This window comes from Anguilla anguilla, chromosome 7, assembly GCF_013347855.1.
Source record: "Anguilla anguilla isolate fAngAng1 chromosome 7, fAngAng1.pri, whole genome shotgun sequence".
Taxonomy (NCBI): Eukaryota; Metazoa; Chordata; class Actinopteri; order Anguilliformes; family Anguillidae; genus Anguilla; species Anguilla anguilla.
This window is the reverse complement of record NC_049207.1, coordinates 19,483,796-19,500,850: the sequence shown is the minus strand read 5'-3', so window position 1 is coordinate 19,500,850 and position 17,055 is coordinate 19,483,796. Positions and strand designations below refer to the sequence as shown.

General features: G+C 45.4%; 1 protein-coding gene across 1 annotated transcript; it reads left to right on the top strand.

The window, feature by feature from the left end:
- The first annotated feature begins 7 nt into the window (after positions 1-7).
- Positions 8-15,275, top strand: LOC118232277 (ADAMTS-like protein 1). The gene is made up of 13 exons (XM_035427138.1): positions 8-392; positions 2,373-2,583; positions 4,339-4,518; positions 5,174-5,327; positions 5,723-6,764; positions 6,960-7,087; positions 7,654-7,788; positions 8,200-8,412; positions 10,193-10,316; positions 11,450-11,636; positions 11,888-11,997; positions 12,434-12,654; positions 12,942-15,275. Exons 2-13 carry the CDS (start codon positions 2,425-2,427, stop codon positions 13,046-13,048), a joined length of 2,760 nt encoding a protein of 919 aa, XP_035283029.1. The 5' UTR covers positions 8-392; positions 2,373-2,424; the 3' UTR covers positions 13,049-15,275.
- The last annotated feature ends 1,780 nt before the right edge of the window (positions 15,276-17,055 follow it).

Genomic DNA, 17,055 nt, shown 5'->3' with positions numbered 1-17,055 from the left:
TGTGTGTGTACGTATAATTTGTTCATGCTACAGCCCTGAATGTTCCTGAATGTGTGTGTACATATGTGTGTGTTACATGCAACAACCGTGAATTATCCTGAATGTGTGTGTACGTATGCGTGTGTTCATGCTACAGCCCTGAATTATCCTGTGTGTGTGTGTGTGTGTGTGTATGTGTGCTTTTGTGTATAATCCTGCATGTGTGTGTGTGTATGTGTGTGTTTGTGAATAATCCTGTGCGTGTGTGTGTGCTGTGTCATAGGTGTGCAGGAGGCAGTGGTGATCTGTCTGAATAAGCAGACCCAGGAGGCCTCGGAGGAGAGCCTGTGTGTGAGCTCCCGCCGGCCCCCTCAGCTGCTGCGGGCCTGCAGCACCGAGCCCTGCCCGCCCAGGTGAGCCGCGCTGGGCCTGTGTCACACAGCCGCTCCCTGCAGGACATCCTGCCTCTGAGTCTCTGTGTCTGCTGCCACTTTGCTTGTTATCATGCTCATGCTCTCTGTAGCTGTCTCTCTTTCCTCTCGCTCTCACTCTCTCTGTTTCTATCTCTCTTTTGATCTCTCTTTCTCTCTCACTCTCATTAGCTGCGGTTACATGCACACTTTTTTTCATTCTGATTGAAATCATTCCGATTGGAGATTTCAGGTCAACTTTTTACATGGGATGTGATCTAATACGGTCTGGTGTTTACATGCACCGACGCATTTAATCGTAACAGCTGTGTGACATGCGCAAAAGTGATGAATACATCACGTGTTTGATCAGTGGAGGGAAACGTACGTTACCACACATTTACGTCAAGACAGTGGGCATGCACAGAAAGAACGCAGCCAGAAAATAATCCGTTTCATTGTTTACATGGAACAATTTTTCTTTTGATCGGTTTATGAAAAAAGTTTAAACTACCCCCCTGCAACCAATTGAAATTACAATCGGTTTGGGCCTGTTTATTCTGATTAAGGTGTTTATATGGAGCATTTTCATTCTGATTGAGCTTTTAAACAGATTTTAATCGGAATATTAGGCTCCATGTAAACCCAGCTACTGTTCCTGTCTCTCTTTCAATCCCTCACTCTCTTTCTGCTCAGCTCTTTTTTTCTGGGGCCAGAGAGGGAGACAAATGAGACAGAAAGAGAGAGTTTCTCTATGGCCAGAGCGAGAGACAGAGGAGAGAGAATCGAGTGAGAGAGAGTGTGAAAGAGAGTGAGTGAGAGAGAGAGAGAGAGAGAGAGAGAGAGAGAGAAAGAGAGAGAGATAGATTCTCTGTGGTCAGAGAGAGATAAAGTAAGAGAGAAAGTGTTTCTCTGTGGTCAGAGAGAGAGAGAGGAGAGAGAGAGAGGGGGCACTGGGCCGGAGTCATCACAGTGCCTGCACAGTGGGGCAGTGGGCTGTGGAGCGGTGCGGCTCCCTCAGAGCTCAGGAAATGAAGCCCGACCCGCCGTCTCTTTCCACAAGAGCTGACGGCTGCAGACGAGCCCCAGGTTGGGTTTCAGCTGCGGGGCTGGAGCGGCCGCTGGGTCAGAGACAGTGGCTGTAATATCAGTACTGTTGATCTTCTCTCGTGCGACGGGCGCCCCTTCAGTTAAATACACAAAACCGAGTCCAACTGCCACTGTGAACAGAGCTGTAAGCAGCATCTGAACGGGGGGGGGGGGAACCCAAGATTCCACTCAGTTCCTTCATCTATGCATTTTCTTTTACTCTCCCTTTTGTATTTTGAACAGAATGTTAACCAATTCACCCATGTAAATGCACTTTGAGGAAAGAAAGGGCTGATCTATTTATAGACTGCTAAAAAACTTTATTATTAAATGCATAATTCTTAGAGAGGGATATGAGCCATTGAACAGCATTTTCGGGTGTTGAAATGGCCAAGCCGTTGCAGAATGTAAAGTAGACTTTGCGGTAGCCCGCACTTAGAGAATTACACCATTCATCAAAGGCCCAGTGGTGTTCCCCAGCTCACCTTCAGTCAGAAAACCCAGAGCTACCCTGTATCCCTAGTCCTGTTTTGTTAAGTGTTAAGTTATGTTTTCAAGTACAACAAACTATGTGTTGGAGTTGTTTCACTTGGCCAAGGACACGGTCCTCCGCACAGTCCTCCTCACAACACTTAATTCCTTTCTCTTTTAAAGTTAGCCCGCGGCGCTCAGCTACCGCAGTGTTCCAGCTTGAATAAGTGTTTCTCTGTGTGACTGGGGCAGCCCATTGGAGAGACAGATTGCCTGCTTCCTGGTTCAGGCTGGGGACCGTGGGGCGTCTCCGGGCCTCCAGCAGAGCAGCCCTACGGTCCTGTCAGAGCCGGGGCATCCTGCACTGGGCCTGCCCTCACTGCTGTTCCCTCTGTCTCCACCCCCATGGGGGGTCTGCTCCAGGTGGGAGACGGGGGCCTGGAGCTCCTGCTCGGCCACGTGCGGCGTGGGCCTGATGAGCCGGGCCGTGTCCTGCACCCACCTCCAGTCCCGGGAGAACAACCGCACGGTCGTCGTGAGCGATGGCAAGTGCCGCCAGCCCAAACCCAACCCGGTCCAGGCCTGCAACCGATTTGACTGCCCGCCCATGTGGGAGCTGAAGGACTGGGGGCAGGTAAGACTGGACAGGATCTCAAGGCAATAGCTAGATACTAAACTGATGCTTGATGAGGTTTGATGTCAAGAGTACAGTTAGATATCCTTTGTTAAGACTGAAGATGGATGTCAAGAGTACAGTTAGATATCCTTTGTCAAGACTGAGGTTGGATGTCGAGAGTACAGTTAGATATTGTTTGTTAAGACTGAGGTTGGATGTCGAGAGTACAGTTAGATATCCTTTGTTAAGACTGAGGTAGGATTTTGACTACAGGGTAGTTAGAGACTGAAATAGTTCTTGTGTTAATACTGGGGTAAGCTATCAAAAAGATAGATGTTGAAATAATGACTTAATTTACTCTACTTTGTGTACCTGGTGCAGATTTATCAGGGAAAGCACACAGTTAAAAGCCTTATCCACAATAAGAACACGAACTGGAGATATCCACGCTATAATAAAGCATAGCCACATGAATTGAATTCCTAAGCTTCTGGTCACTAAGAAGTATAGGCAGTTTCAGGAATAATTTGCAGCTTTCAAATTTACAATGCATTTCAATCTTGGTCACCAAGCTTGAGAATGTGTTTTATTGATGTTTTTCCACAAAGGCAATGTTCACATTTATAAATGAACTGATAACCTGAGCAAAATGGAGAATGGTGCAGTCTAAAGGAAAGCCTTCTCAGACTGTCTTGATTCTATTCTACTAAATTGTTATTTTTAAAGTCTCAGAAATTTAAATTTACATAAGAACCCACGGTGACACAGGTGGCACAAACACTTTAAATATCCTGGAAAGTTCATTATACAGATTTATCCTTGATTTTAACTCAGTCACATGGGGGGGGGGGGGTAGTATTTCAAAAAAAAAATCAGAAATGTGTTCCATGTGGTCCATTTGGTCTGTTTTATATCCCCCATAATTTTCCTTCAAGGAGAAATAGGTCCGGGTTCTTATGGATTAAAGGGAAACTACTGCACAACAGAACTTGTAGATGAGGCTTTAATTTTGCATATTAATATGGGTCCATATGTTTGAATTTTGAGTTGCTCAGCTACACAGCATTGTCAGTCATTGTCTCAAGTCTGGAAAAACAGAGAATTGTGAAGTTCTGTTTCTTGGAGACAAAGTTAGCTTCTTAGTTTGGCAACATATCACAGGTTAAAAAAGGCTAATTTAGAAATCATTTTTATGAGTAATCCCAGAGAGAGGTTTAGTTCTTACATTACACCAAGATTTTTAACTTCTGCTTTTGGAGTTCCTGAAAGACAAATGTTTGCCATTTTGTCATGGAATTATTTGAGGCCAAAAAGCGTAATTTATGTTTTTGTTTTCGTCATTGAGCCTCAGGAAGTTAGTGACCATTCCATTTCTTATGTAATAAAGGCAAAGTTTCTCAAGATACAAGCCCTCCTCTGGTTTTTCCAGCAGACATAAATGTCTGGTTGGAATATTCGAGGACTATGAGGAGAAGAACAGGTGACCCAGTTGTGGAACCATGTGGTACTTCATGGTATACTTTTATCTTTTACCAAATATGGGCAACTCATCGACAAGTGAAGTACAATTGTCCTTCCTGGCTTAAATACCATTCTGTAGGTCTGTGGTTGTGGTGGTCGAGTTTTGGTCCAGACAAAGATAAGACAAGAGACAGAAAATTGTGCGGAAGTTTGTCTGTCAGGGAGAAGAAGTGTTGCTTTGAGGGCCATAACTGTGACATCATCTGTGATGATGTCAGGTGGCAGGAATTCTTGTGTTGTTTGTCCTTCCAGTGTTCCCGTAGCTGCGGAGGTGGCATGCAAAGAAGGGAGGTCCTCTGCAAGCAGCGTCTCGCGGACGGCAGCGTTCTGGAGCTGCCCGACACCTTCTGTCCCTCGCCGACCCCGCCTACCCTCCAGGCCTGTGACAAGAGAGAGTGTCCCCCAAGATGGGTCCCTACAGAGTGGTCCCAGGTACAGTCCAAAAACACCTCGTTCATATCCACAGATAGGACCAGCACCAGGAAAGCACCGACACATCTAATTGGCAGAACAACCTCCACTGGACTAAAAAAAAACATGTTTTACGCTGTTCAGTTTTTAAAAGGTTGAAGTCTTTTTTTTATAAGCGCAGCGGAGAAATGCACTATGGGATTGCTGGCTCTCTGGTCAAAAGTCAATTGTTTTGTATGCTGTTGACTGTTCTTGGCATCCAGCCATTTTCATTTCATGTTTTTTCCATTGGAGGTTTCCTTTAACCAAAAACCCAGCCAACATCATGCATTTTCTCATCTGGGTCATGTCTCTTGAACAGGGTTAACCTGACAATAATAAAACTTACTCAGCTGATGAAAACTAAAGACCCAGTAATCTTCCCCATGTCTCCCATTAGTTAACTTGACCCCTATCAATATGAGTTGTTTGATCTGAACTCTCAGAGATGCTGTAAGAGACAAACAGGGCCTGCAGCTTTGAGTCTGGCATTCATTACAGCACTACTGACTGGCGTCTGTGTTATGAGCTCTGTATAACTGGTGTTCAGTGTGGCAGTACTGAATGGTGTCTGTATTAATGGCTCTATGTGACTGGTGTTCAGTGTGGCAGCACTGACTGGCATTTGTATTGTCAGTGCTCAGCCACCTGTGGGGAGGGGACCCAGAGACTGGCGCTGGTGTGCAGGAAGCAGGAAGAGAACGGGGAGTACCGCACCCTGGCCCCAGCGGCCTGCGCCGCTTTCCCCGAGCCCACGACCGTCCGAGCGTGCTCCCTGGGAACCTGCGCGAGTAAGAGCACTTTGGTTGATCTGGACTGCAGTCCACTCCATCACAACACTGCAAAATAAAAATGTTCTAATCTGTCTTTTGTGAACCTGCCTCAGCAACATGATCAACTTGGAATATTCAAAATGATCTTATTCTTTATTTTATTTTTCATATTACACTTTTTCTGAATTACTCATTTAGAGACCAGGAACGTAGCCACATTGGCATGTTATTGATTGATTCTAGGGATAAAGGTGAGCATGGGGGGGTTTGTTGGAAGCACATCCCTCTCCCCTCATATCTAGCAGCAGTCACTGACTTGAATGGAGGAATGTGCTGTGTGGTGCTCTTCCGCTGTGTCTGACGCACGGTATGATTGTAATTAAATCCCTTTTTCCCCCCCTCTCTCGTTCCAGAGAATTTCAAGCCTGGAGGCACTAAACTGGGTCCAAGCATCCTGGCTCAGAGGAAGGTCTACATCCAGTGGCGGAAGGAGAAGAAGCTGCAGCTCATTATGGGGGGGTACGCCTACCTCCTCCCCAGGACCTCCGTGTTCATCCGCTGCCCCGTCAGGCGCTTCCGCAAGGGCCAGATCCGGTGGCTCAAGGACGGGAAGGCCCTCCTCAGCCAGCCCCACCTTTTTGTTACCGCGCTAGGCTACATAAAAATCCAGCACCTCAGGACCTCCCACGCAGGGGTGTACACCTGCGCAGCGGGCCAGGCCCAGGAGAACCTGGTCCTCAAGGTCATCGGCAGCAAGCAGAAGTTGGCAGTCCCGGAGGGGAGCCTGTGGCTGACAGAGGGAGAGGGGAAAGCCCCTCCGGGGGGCCTGGACCTGCGGCTCTCCTTCGGCAAGTACGACGGCATCGTCCAGCGCCTGCTGGAACTGAAGGGGGCCGCCAGGGAGGGCCCAGACTCCAGAGAGCTGCTGGACTCGGCTGAGAAGAACGCCTCCACCTTGGAGGAGGACAGCGCCGGGGAGGCCTGGGTCCCCCAGACACTGGTCATGGAGACGTGGAGGCTGGACGAGATCATCAGGAACCTGTCGCTCCATCCCCATGCCCAGCAGGCCCTGCACAGTGACCAGCTCCTGACCCAGCTGCTGGTGGAGCTCTCCAAGAACCACGGCGAGAGCAATGAGTCCACCCTGCTCCACCCCAGCAGGTCCTCCTCTGAGTCCTCTACCCAGAGCTCCAAATCCAAAACCAGCCCAGACATCACCCAGTCTAGGGGCTCCACGGGGCCCCACAGGGAACATCCTAGAGCCCCGGCCATCTTGCAGAAAACCCTGAGCCAGGAAAAGGAACAGTCCCCCTTGGAGGTTGTGGCCTACGTGGGCAAGCCAGTCTTCCTGCCTAGACAGACCATCAGTGTGGAGCTTCGGTGTGAGGCGGTTGGCACCCCCGAGCCTGCCATCACCTGGACGAAGGATGGGATAGAGCTTCTGTATAGCAGCAGGTAAGAGCAGTACCCCATCCCCATCCCCTCCACAGCTGTCCCCAAGACCATCCTTGTTAGCCAGTGGGTTGCAGTGTGGACAGAAAATAGTGTTGAGGGCCATCTGTGGTACTTTAAGGCTCTGCATGGCCTGTGCAGCCAGCCCTCCCCCCACTTTTGCCTGATTTCATGGGTTTTGTCTCTGTGTCGTGGCAGAGTAGGCAGGCTGCCAGGGGGCTCCCTGAGAATCCTGGCTCCGCGCGAGACTGACGCGGGCCTGTACGCGTGCACCGCCAGGAACCACGCCGGCTCCGCCTCCCTGTCTTCTTCGCTGAGGATCACAGGTTTGAGTCCCCCCCATTTAATCCACCCCACTCTGATCCCAATCAGAAACATCTGCCTCTTCACTTTGTCTAAACACCTTTAAACACACTGTTTCCCAATGCCAGGCTCCTTGATATCCAGAGAGACAAAGAGCAGGCCGAGATCCAAGAAAAACTTTTGCAGGAATGACTATTGAAATGTTGTAACCGCTGACAAATACCTCTTTGTCAGAAGATTTCCAGCGCATTGGTCTCAGACTCTTATCCGACTGTTTCATCTTGACATACAGACATGTGAACACATAAATTGTCCAGTACTCTCTTGATTATCATCATGTCTGTCAGTTATTTACTTTGCAGTGTACTCTGGCACACTTCATGAGGAACCGCATGACATTCAGGATATAAATTGTACTAGCAAAACATAATTTATCTTTGTCTCCTCGGCCACTGAAATCTGATCTTTGACATGGATAAATGGTTTCAGCACATTTCCACAGCACAGAAGTGTCCTCGGCACATAGATCTGTCTACACGTGGTCTCTGTGGAGCGTGACCGTTCATGGGTCATTTTCCTTCTTTCTCAGAGCCACCACAGCCTGCTCCGGATGACCCCCTCTGGACTGCCCTGGCCCGTGCAGCAGAACCTGGTGTCCACACTCTCCTGATGACCAGCAATCATACCAGAACCACTCTGCAGACCGGCACCACTGCCCTCATTGGTCCGTCCCCCTACCCTCTCCTTGTGACCTTTGACCTCTTCATTGACAGCGCCGGTCTTTTTGTTATTTGCTGGTTTGAGTGAGGGGGCTCCATTGATGTACAGCCGGGCCCTCTGCTAAAAAACTGTGAGGGAGGTAATGAGGAGTCAGGAACAGGAAATGATATTAGAAGGATTCTCTGGCTTTGTGAGCTGCCAAGAAGTCACACCTGCCTTTTGTTAAGGTATCCAGCAGTGATTCACTGAAAGTGACAGGCTTACACCTGTCTGATGGTCTTTTCCACAGTCTATGGGCAGTATACAGTGTTCTCTGATGCACATCTTGCTCTCATCCACTCAGTATGTTGAGGCTGAAGCTGAGCTGTTGTCTTCTGAAGGATCTACATTTAGATGTTCTGTGCTCCTCATGCAGGCTGCCCCGTTACGGGTCACCCCAGACCCACGGTGTCCTGGTTCCTGAACAGGCAAACCCTGTCCCAGATTGCAGGAGTGGCTCATCAGCTGTTGGCGGAGAACCAGGTCCTGCGCCTACCAAACATCACCCGAACCCTGAGGGGCGAAGTCAGCTGCAGCGCGGAGAACAATGCTGGGACACTGGAGCTGAGGATGTCCCTGGATGTACAAGGTGAGTCACATTTACAATACTTTGACAGATACCTTTGTCTAACGCAACTTGCAGGGCCATTATCCTCCTGAGACCCAGCAGAAGAACGTATAAGCATTTTCTTTCTTTTTTTCATAATACAACTGTCTTGGATGACAGAAACATGTTGCAATGAAAATATCTGCAAAAGTATTTATTTTATTTTTATTGAATGTCCCTTGTAGTGTAGGTTTCAGCATAGTAGAATATGTTTCATGAGATTAAGACCAGAGACTCATGCCCCCTATAGGGGACAAAGGTGAATTGCTGGCTGCAAGGAGGCTATGGAAAATAAGCGCAAATAACAAGGGTAACTACAGGCATCATTACAGAGTAGACAGCAACAATATGGATGTTTGGAGCAAAGCTGATCTGACTAGTGTATGAAATGAGATTTTAAATTCACAAATTTTTATATTTCAATACTCTTATAATCAATACTCTTATTGAGTATTAAGTATTACACATCCTACTCTTAGTATTGACCAATATTACAATGAAACAGAAGTAAATAAAATAGGTTAACAATTAATTAATTCATCTTCAGTTTGTCTAGGCTGAAAGGTCTTAACTTTCATGCCATATTACATTGCAGCCAAAAAAGACTAGAATCACTTTCCTGTCTCCCTGTGGTATTTACTCTATTTTTCTAGAACTTTCCTTTGTTTTTTGTGGAGTGGAAGTGTTGAAGCACTTATATTATTTGTGCAGGGTGAGGCAATATTGTAACCCTGTGTCCAAAATTCCATCACCCAGGCTAAGAATCCATGCATAGTCTGCTAGCAATGCAATTTACACAGATTTTAAACATTTAGAAAATAACACATTGCATGTTGCATTCCTCACCATCAAAATAAAATACATCGACAAAGACAAAAGTCAGATAACCCAAGCTGCTCTTTTTATCCTGTGATGTAAAACCTTTGTTTAACCTGCTGTGGGATTATTTAATATCACATTCAATTATACTACAGTGAGTGGTAATTGTTCTACCCCTCTTCAATCCTCAATCTCTTGACCAAACACTATTGCGATGCTTAATGTTAGTGCCTGTATCTGAAGACCTGCATGCAACTGGCCTTGTACCACAGGCATCCCAAATGTAGCATTCCTAAGAAAGTCAGGAACGAAATCAAGCACGTATAAAGACTCAAAATATCATCTTTCCCAGATGCAATGTGCTGTGTAAGCGCTGTAATAGGGTGAGGTACATGTTTTCCTCCTTGTGTCTCTGCCTTGGACCGGTTGCAGTCCAGCAATAACACTTTAGATTTAGCACAGAACGCACTGAAAGAAAGCATGGCCGTTCCAGTCACGGAGAGGCTATGCTGTGATGCTGTTTGACTGCTCTGGCAACAATACATTGCAAATGTGATTATTCAGGAGTCGTGACCCTACGGCGAATGAACAAAGTATGGCTCTAGTCTGTTCCCCGTGTGCCAGCATCAGTGGTGATTAGGAATGCCAGGTCACCTTTCAGAGAGCATTGAGGGTGTGTGCATTCCCAGATAATCTTAAGTGAGTAGATAAGTGGCAAAAGGTGTTGAAAAAAGCCCAACTCAACTGTTGCTAGGGATGCTGTGCCCTGGTTCCTACTATGTTCAAAGAATATAACTGTGAGCTAATAACCATCATCAACATTTCTGGCATCATCACTGTATACATTATTAAGGTATTAGTTGAAGTGTCCTAGAAACATTACCAGTAAATTAGCCTGACATACTGCAATAGCATGATGATATCATCCTATGTGTGGTCACAGGGGTCAAGGCCCCAGGGCTGAAGTGTCTGCTGGACGGTGTTGAGGGGAACCACTCGCTGTGCCGAGACAAGAAAAACGCCACGCAGAGTACAGCGGCCTGCCAAGGACAACACTGCCCCCCTAGGTACTGTTGTGTTACTGCATGTGTCAGAACGGTGAACATCGGCAAAGGCCCATCTGCATTTCTCCTTTTAATCATGATTTTGACTGAGCATAAAATAAACATGTATTGTGCTGCCTCTCATTGAAAAACATCTTGAAAGTGAAGTGTGTGATCCAACAGTATGAAATTAGCAAAATGCACATAGTTTGAGAAGAACGTCAGGATTGTTTTTTACATATTTATACCATTTCGCTGTTTTCTTTGGGCCTTTATATTTGTTCAGCATTGTGCTGCAGCTCCACAAAGTGGCAGATTGTGAAGCTGCGACTCAGGAGCAGAAGCAGCAGAGAAAATGAAAGTATTGATTTCATAAATAACAAATTATTGTGAAAAACTTTTTGTCTTCACTAGTTATGACTAAACTCAACAGACAATACTAGCTAATGGAAATGGTAGCCTGAGGATCCAAACAGAGATGATCTCAGTAAATGAAAGCAGTTGTACTCTGATGAGCTGATCCCTATAATAGTATAATGGACTGTGGCCCTGTACCAGAAGCAGTGTGGTGAAGTTTTATGACTGTATAACTTTTACAGAGTTTCTCTCAGATAAAACAGATGAGGCTTCTGTATACTTTTGTAAGCCTGATGCCAGAATGAATTTGATTTCCAATGGGAGCCCTTCTTTGTAGATTGATGCATTTGCCATGCTGTAGTTTGACCTCAAGATATTTGCTTTTTAGAATAGAATACACCATGCTCTGTCAAACACAAATTCATAAGAATTTGTTCTCCATAGTAAAAAATAAAATATGTTCAGTATTCATATGGCATTCACACATGGTAGCTCCACCCATTATGGATGTGTGCGTGTGTATGTGTGTGTTTTTCTGTGCAAGAGATGGAGAGTGTGTGTGTGTTTGTGTGTGTGTGCAAAAGATGGAGAGAGTGTGTGTGTGGGTGTGTGTGTGTGTTTGCGTGCATAAGATGGAGTGTGTGTGTGTGTTTGTATGCAAAAGATGGAGTGTGTGTGTGTGTTTGTATGCAAAAGATGGAGAGTGTGTGTGTGTTTGTATGCAAAAGATGGAGAGTGTGTGTGTGTGTATTTGGTTCTGTCATAATCTCAGTCCTGAAGCTCCTCTCTCCTCGGGGTAGGTGGCAGGCGTCCCCCTGGTCTCCTTGCTCCATCAGCTGTGGGGGAGGTGTGCAGGTACGCAGGGTGTATTGCCAGAGGGGCACCCAAGAGGAGGACAGCTGTGTGGGGGCAGGGAGGAGACCCCCCCACACCCAGCTGTGTAGTGCCATGCCCTGTGTGGAGTGGGCAACGTCTGCTTGGGGCACGGTGAGCACTGAACACCTCTGGGGGGCTTCATTCAGCATTAAGAGCAAACTACTGTAATTAGATATGGAAGTTGCCATTTTTGCAAAAGAGAATGAGAATAACTTTGTGCAGATTTTATTCATTCAGTAGAGTCAGCTCTAGTAGCTTCATTCACTGTGACAAAGATGGACTGGTGTGGGGATGATAACTGTGACAGGTTGTCTTTGCGCTGCTGTGGTCACAGACTAACGCTGCACACCCTGGTCTCTTAGTGCCACGGACGCTGTGTGGGACACCGTCAGGCCACGCAGCACAGGCAGATGTTCTGCCAGGACAGGAACGGCACCAGAGTCGCCCACGCCGAGTGCAGCTCTCTACCCAGGCAAGACCAGCGTGACCTCTGCCACCACCGCTGTGACCCACATCGTCTACTAAGTGATGTTCTGCTTTTTTGTGTTGTGGCCAAATGCCTAGACACTATCGGCCAGCAGAACATAAAACCTCAACCACTTCCAACTCTTCATGTCATGAGATTAGGTTAGGTTTGTCCTGTTGTTTTTCAGAAAATATATAGACTAGATGTAGGAAGACCAGCTTATGAAACACTGCAAGTACATTATGGAGCACTTTATCAAACTGCCCAGCATGGGATGCTGTGTAGACATGTGTGAATGACTACACAAAGAGAGGTTATGGTTGAGAAACAATGGCAAACAAAAAGATGTAGTTCAGCCCCCATGTTTTTAGGCTCCTCAGCCGTGTGTGTGTGTGTGTGTGTGTCGGTGCAGTTTTGAGACCTGTCCTCTCTGCCCCCACAGGCCGGGGGCCTACAGGAACTGCTCCACGGAGGCCTGTGCGCTGCAGTGGCGGGTGGGACCCTGGACACAGTGCACCTCCACCTGCGGCAGCCACGGCTTCCAGTCCCGCCGCGTGTCCTGCACCCACCAGCGGACCGGCAAGACCGCCCGGGACGTTAACTGCGCCTGGAGGCCCCGCCCCTCCAGCTGGCAGCGCTGCAACATCCTGCCCTGTGCCCGGGGTGAGTCTCGGCCACGCCCACACATTTCTGCTGCTCTTCACAGCTCTCCCGAATGCACTATGACACATCCCTAACACAAATAGCACACTGTAACACGGCACATCTTCATGCTGGTAATTCCCTGTCATCAGCGCACTTTGATACAGCTAATACATTAACACAGCACTCGCTCACACAGATAAAGCAGCACTGAGCACTGCATTGGGTTCAAAGGCCTCATTACAATATTGTGTGTGTGTGTGTGTGTATGTATGTATGCGTGTGTGTGTGTGTGTGTGTGTTCACAGGGGAGTGCAGAGACAGCACCAGGTACTGTGAGAAGGTCCGGCAGCTGGAGCTCTGCTCACTAGCCCAGTTCAAAGCTCGGTGCTGCGAGTCCTGTCGGGACAGCTGAGGTCACCCCCCCACCTCGTCCCCAGGGGGCGCTGCGACTGATTTACTCACCAGCCTGACTGCAGAGCACCATCACTTGGGCTGGACAAATAAAAAAACAAGCAAGAGAAAGAGAACATTCATTTGACACCAATGAAGGCTTCGATTTGATTATGTTTTTAAAGTGTTGTTACGATTCCCATGGATCAGACAGCAACGAGAGACTTGTCTTGGAACTGCCCTGTGCGTCTGCAACCAGGAAAGAGCTTGGCGCCCCCGGTGGCTGTTGATGAAGCTGTTTTGTCTCTCAGCACCTGCTGGATCTCACAATGTAAATTCACCGGAGGAGAAGCAGATGCTGAACAGACCTTCTAGGTCTTGAATTTTACTTAATTAATGCTTTGTTCTTTTTTATTTTACAAAAAATCCCCCCTGGCCAGAATTCCCCCCCATCTACTGTTTTGTGTATATGTGTCATGTGGAGGAGGACATTGTTCCCTTTCACATTGAGAATTTTAGTTTCAGCTTGTGGTTGCGCAGAATAAACCCAGCACACAAGTGCAGTGGGGCTGGCCCCTGGAAACAGAGAGGAAGTGAGCTGGACATTCAGCCAATCAGATGGGATGACCTGAAGCTATTCTGTCAGTTACAAGACCACTTCAGCCTTCCTTTGTTTCCCTTGTCACAAGCACGGGGTCAAAGGTCAGTGATTTCTCCATTTCTAGTGGCTCACACATAGAGTGTACACTTACAGGCATGAGATGAAACCATTTGCGCCCCCAAGAAAAGGTCTGGGCCGTGAGTCACATCACAAAACCGTTGGATCCGTGGCCTGTGGAATTTGTTGTGGACTGTAAATTTTGTTGAAATTGCTTGGTTCAAAATGGCCTTATTATAAATTTTATGATGCTGTGACTGTTTTGCACAGGTTCTGGAGCACTGTGGTTAGAGAGGATGCACTGACACAAGAGGGTTGTTTGGTCCTTGCATTGTCATGAGAAACCCTTGTGTACCTCAAGGCAATCTGTTTGGCACTCATCTCAGCAGAGATGGACTGAGGTAAAAGCCAGCAGTGGGTGGAGTCCATAGAGTGGACACTTTTTTTTAAGATTCCCTATGCTCCAGAAGTCCTGCCCCACAATAATTCAAGCATCATAATATAAATAATCCTATCCAGCAATCTGGTTTTGGACACTAGTTGAGTTCCATTTTTAGCTAATATTACATATTATTACTACTGTATAATTATTAATGAACTCCAAGTGGTTTTCATACTAACGCTACCATGACCAAACATTGACAAATCTGATGCCGTTAATGTTGAAAAAGTTGAATGATTGTTAATTTCCAAGATACTACAGTAATACCGTAAGTGGCTTTAGACACACATTGGTATTACAGTATAAAATTATCCAGTTCAGGTTTCAGCATATGACTGGGACAACACACTGGGAAAGGAATTAATATTTATCTTCTTTAAGTGCCATCAAACTTTATCAAACCTGTCTTTAAGTGCCCCTCCCACGCCACTTTTGCACCATGGCCAGCATGTCATTGTGAAAGAGACACTCTCCTTATAGAAACATTATGAAATTTGGTATCCTCTATTTCACATTGAAAATGGCAGTTTTGTGTGACTTCAGCTTTTCTATTTCAGTCATATTTCAGTTCACCTAACTAGTCGTTTGGGAGTTTCAAGGTGACTTGATTGAAATTTATCCAGTGATTTTACCCATGGACAATATATACCATGCTGTATTTAATGCAGTATGCAAAGAGCCTTTTTCTTGTGTTAATTGTTTTAGAAATATTTAGAATTAAGTATAAAACACAATTGTTTACATAGTGTAACTCATGTCATTAATACTTGCCACAGGCATTATGTTGGAGTATAAATAAAATTGGTAGTCAGGGAATATTCTCAAGTTAATACAAGTTCTGTAAATATTTGATTTTCTTTTTTTTTACTAGAGCTTTTTTGTTTTGTTTTGTTTTGTTGTATCTTTATTGGTTCTATTTATTACAATGTCACATTTTGTGCAAGTGCAATTGTTTTTGTAAATGAAAGCGATTTCTTGAGTAGTTCTGCTGTAAATGAACATTTCCGGTTTTGTTCAGGCATGTATTTGTTGTTGTCAGTACAGTGCATGCAATGTAGGCTTATATTGCTGACTTGCTAAGTTCAGACATACTGTACCAAGCCTGGTCATCCTGCAGATAATAAAAAAAGTTTTACATTCCTTTCCAAAGGTTTGTGTGTTCATACCTTCTTCTGGCACTGTAGTCTTTGATGTGCTTTGTGTGGGTTTAGGCTGGGCTATGCTGGGAAGCGTATTGTGACAAATACTTCGTAAAGTGGGCTATATACTGTAAATACATTTGATTCGATTTTGATTTGTATCTATCAATCCAAAGTCCACTATCCTTATCTATGGATTTCAAGGACCATAAATGCACTGAAAGACTTGAAAGCTCAGTAAACATATTTACACAACTTCTATTAGTTGTACAGTATTTCTACTTTTATGCAATCGGGACATTAGATAAATCCAAATTGCAGACAAAGCATGAGTATGGGGAATAGTTATTTTTACTCAAAAGAAAAGGCTTGTGAGAGTAGCACACCATGGAATTAAGGAACTGAGACAAATTGTCTTTCCCCATTTATTTTTTTACAACCTGAGAGGGAAAGCTGATGCAAGCATTCTTCAGAGCGTGAGTATATATATTTTTTTACACTTGACGTTTCGGAAACTGGTCAAAGCTGCTGCAGCAACACTTATAGTTCATTTTAGGTGGGAGTTATTATGAACTGACACATTTAAAGGTTGTGTGTTCGGTCATTATGTCCATCAGTATTTTATTATGTACTTCAGTTTTCTCTGTGCCGTATCTGTATTTTTCTGTTCTTTCTCTGCGGGCCCCCCTGTCTAAATCAAACTAGTTATTAAGCAGTTCAGTGCATTGTCACATGGTAGGAAAAAATAATTACGCTGTGAGATTGAAAGAAAAAAATATGGCATAAAATATATGTAACATATATAAATATGTTAGCTTTCATTTTTAGTGAACAAAAAGCTGTTTCCTGCTTTACTGTTTAAAGTACGTCATAGACCATCCTGATTACTCATATTATCACAATAGATACATCTGTATCCACCACACCTCCTTTATTGACATTAAAAATGACACCTCAAAGCTTTTTTGTTTAGTTTTAAATAAATTGACAGTTGACTCTTGCCCATAAATAATTCACCCTGCATGGGCGGGGGTTTGACACCCACCCGCCATTGTGTAATGAACAAGTAAGACATTTGAGTCTGAGGTGGGATTTGAACCTGGGCCTCTCACTCATTCAATGATTTCAAAGGCAAACTAGTTACCAATCAGCTAAAGGCAAAGCCACACCTATCCAATAGCAATGTTGTTATTTTTTTAATTGAGAGATGCGTCACCAGAGACTGTTGTCATGATAACCTGCTAAGAGACCTTAGCTTTACCGCATCTTTACTGTGCTTCTCCTGTCAACTAGCCGAGCTTCACCTACTACAGTAGCACTTTCTCGGCTGTGGTCTGATACCCTCTCTGCTTTCTACATTACATTACATTACAGGCATTTGGCAGACGCTCTTATCCAGAGCGACGTACAACAAAGTGTATAACCATAACCAGGAACAAGTATGACGAAACCCCTAGAGAGAAGTACCGGTCCAAGTACAGGGAACAACCGCATAGTTCAACTTGGACCCTGATGGTTAACTGATTAACACTAACAACGAGAACGGCAACAACGCAATCTATGGAAAAATAAAAATAAATAAAAATACAAGTAGTCGTTAAGCCTGGCGCATCAACTAAGTCACCTATTAAACAGCTGCCTAGTTACAACCCTAAGTTTAGTCATTTACAGGGGGGGAAGGGAGGGATGGGGAGAGGTGCAGCCTGAAGAGGTGGGTCTTCAGTCATCGTTTGAAAACGACATCTAAATAACACGAAAGAATAAATAACACGAAAGAATATGAAAGGAAT

Bases quoted from the DNA above. Each gene is read 5' to 3' on its own strand.
- LOC118232277 (XM_035427138.1), top strand. From the start codon at position 2,425: ATGAGCCGGGCCGTGTCCTGCACCCACCTCCAGTCCCGGGAGAACAAC. The intron at 11,998-12,433 runs GCAAGACCAGCG...CTGCCCCCACAG, and splicing joins GAGTGCAGCTCTCTACCCAG to GCCGGGGGCCTACAGGAACT. The intron at 12,655-12,941 runs GTGAGTCTCGGC...GTGTGTTCACAG, and splicing joins CATCCTGCCCTGTGCCCGGG to GGGAGTGCAGAGACAGCACC.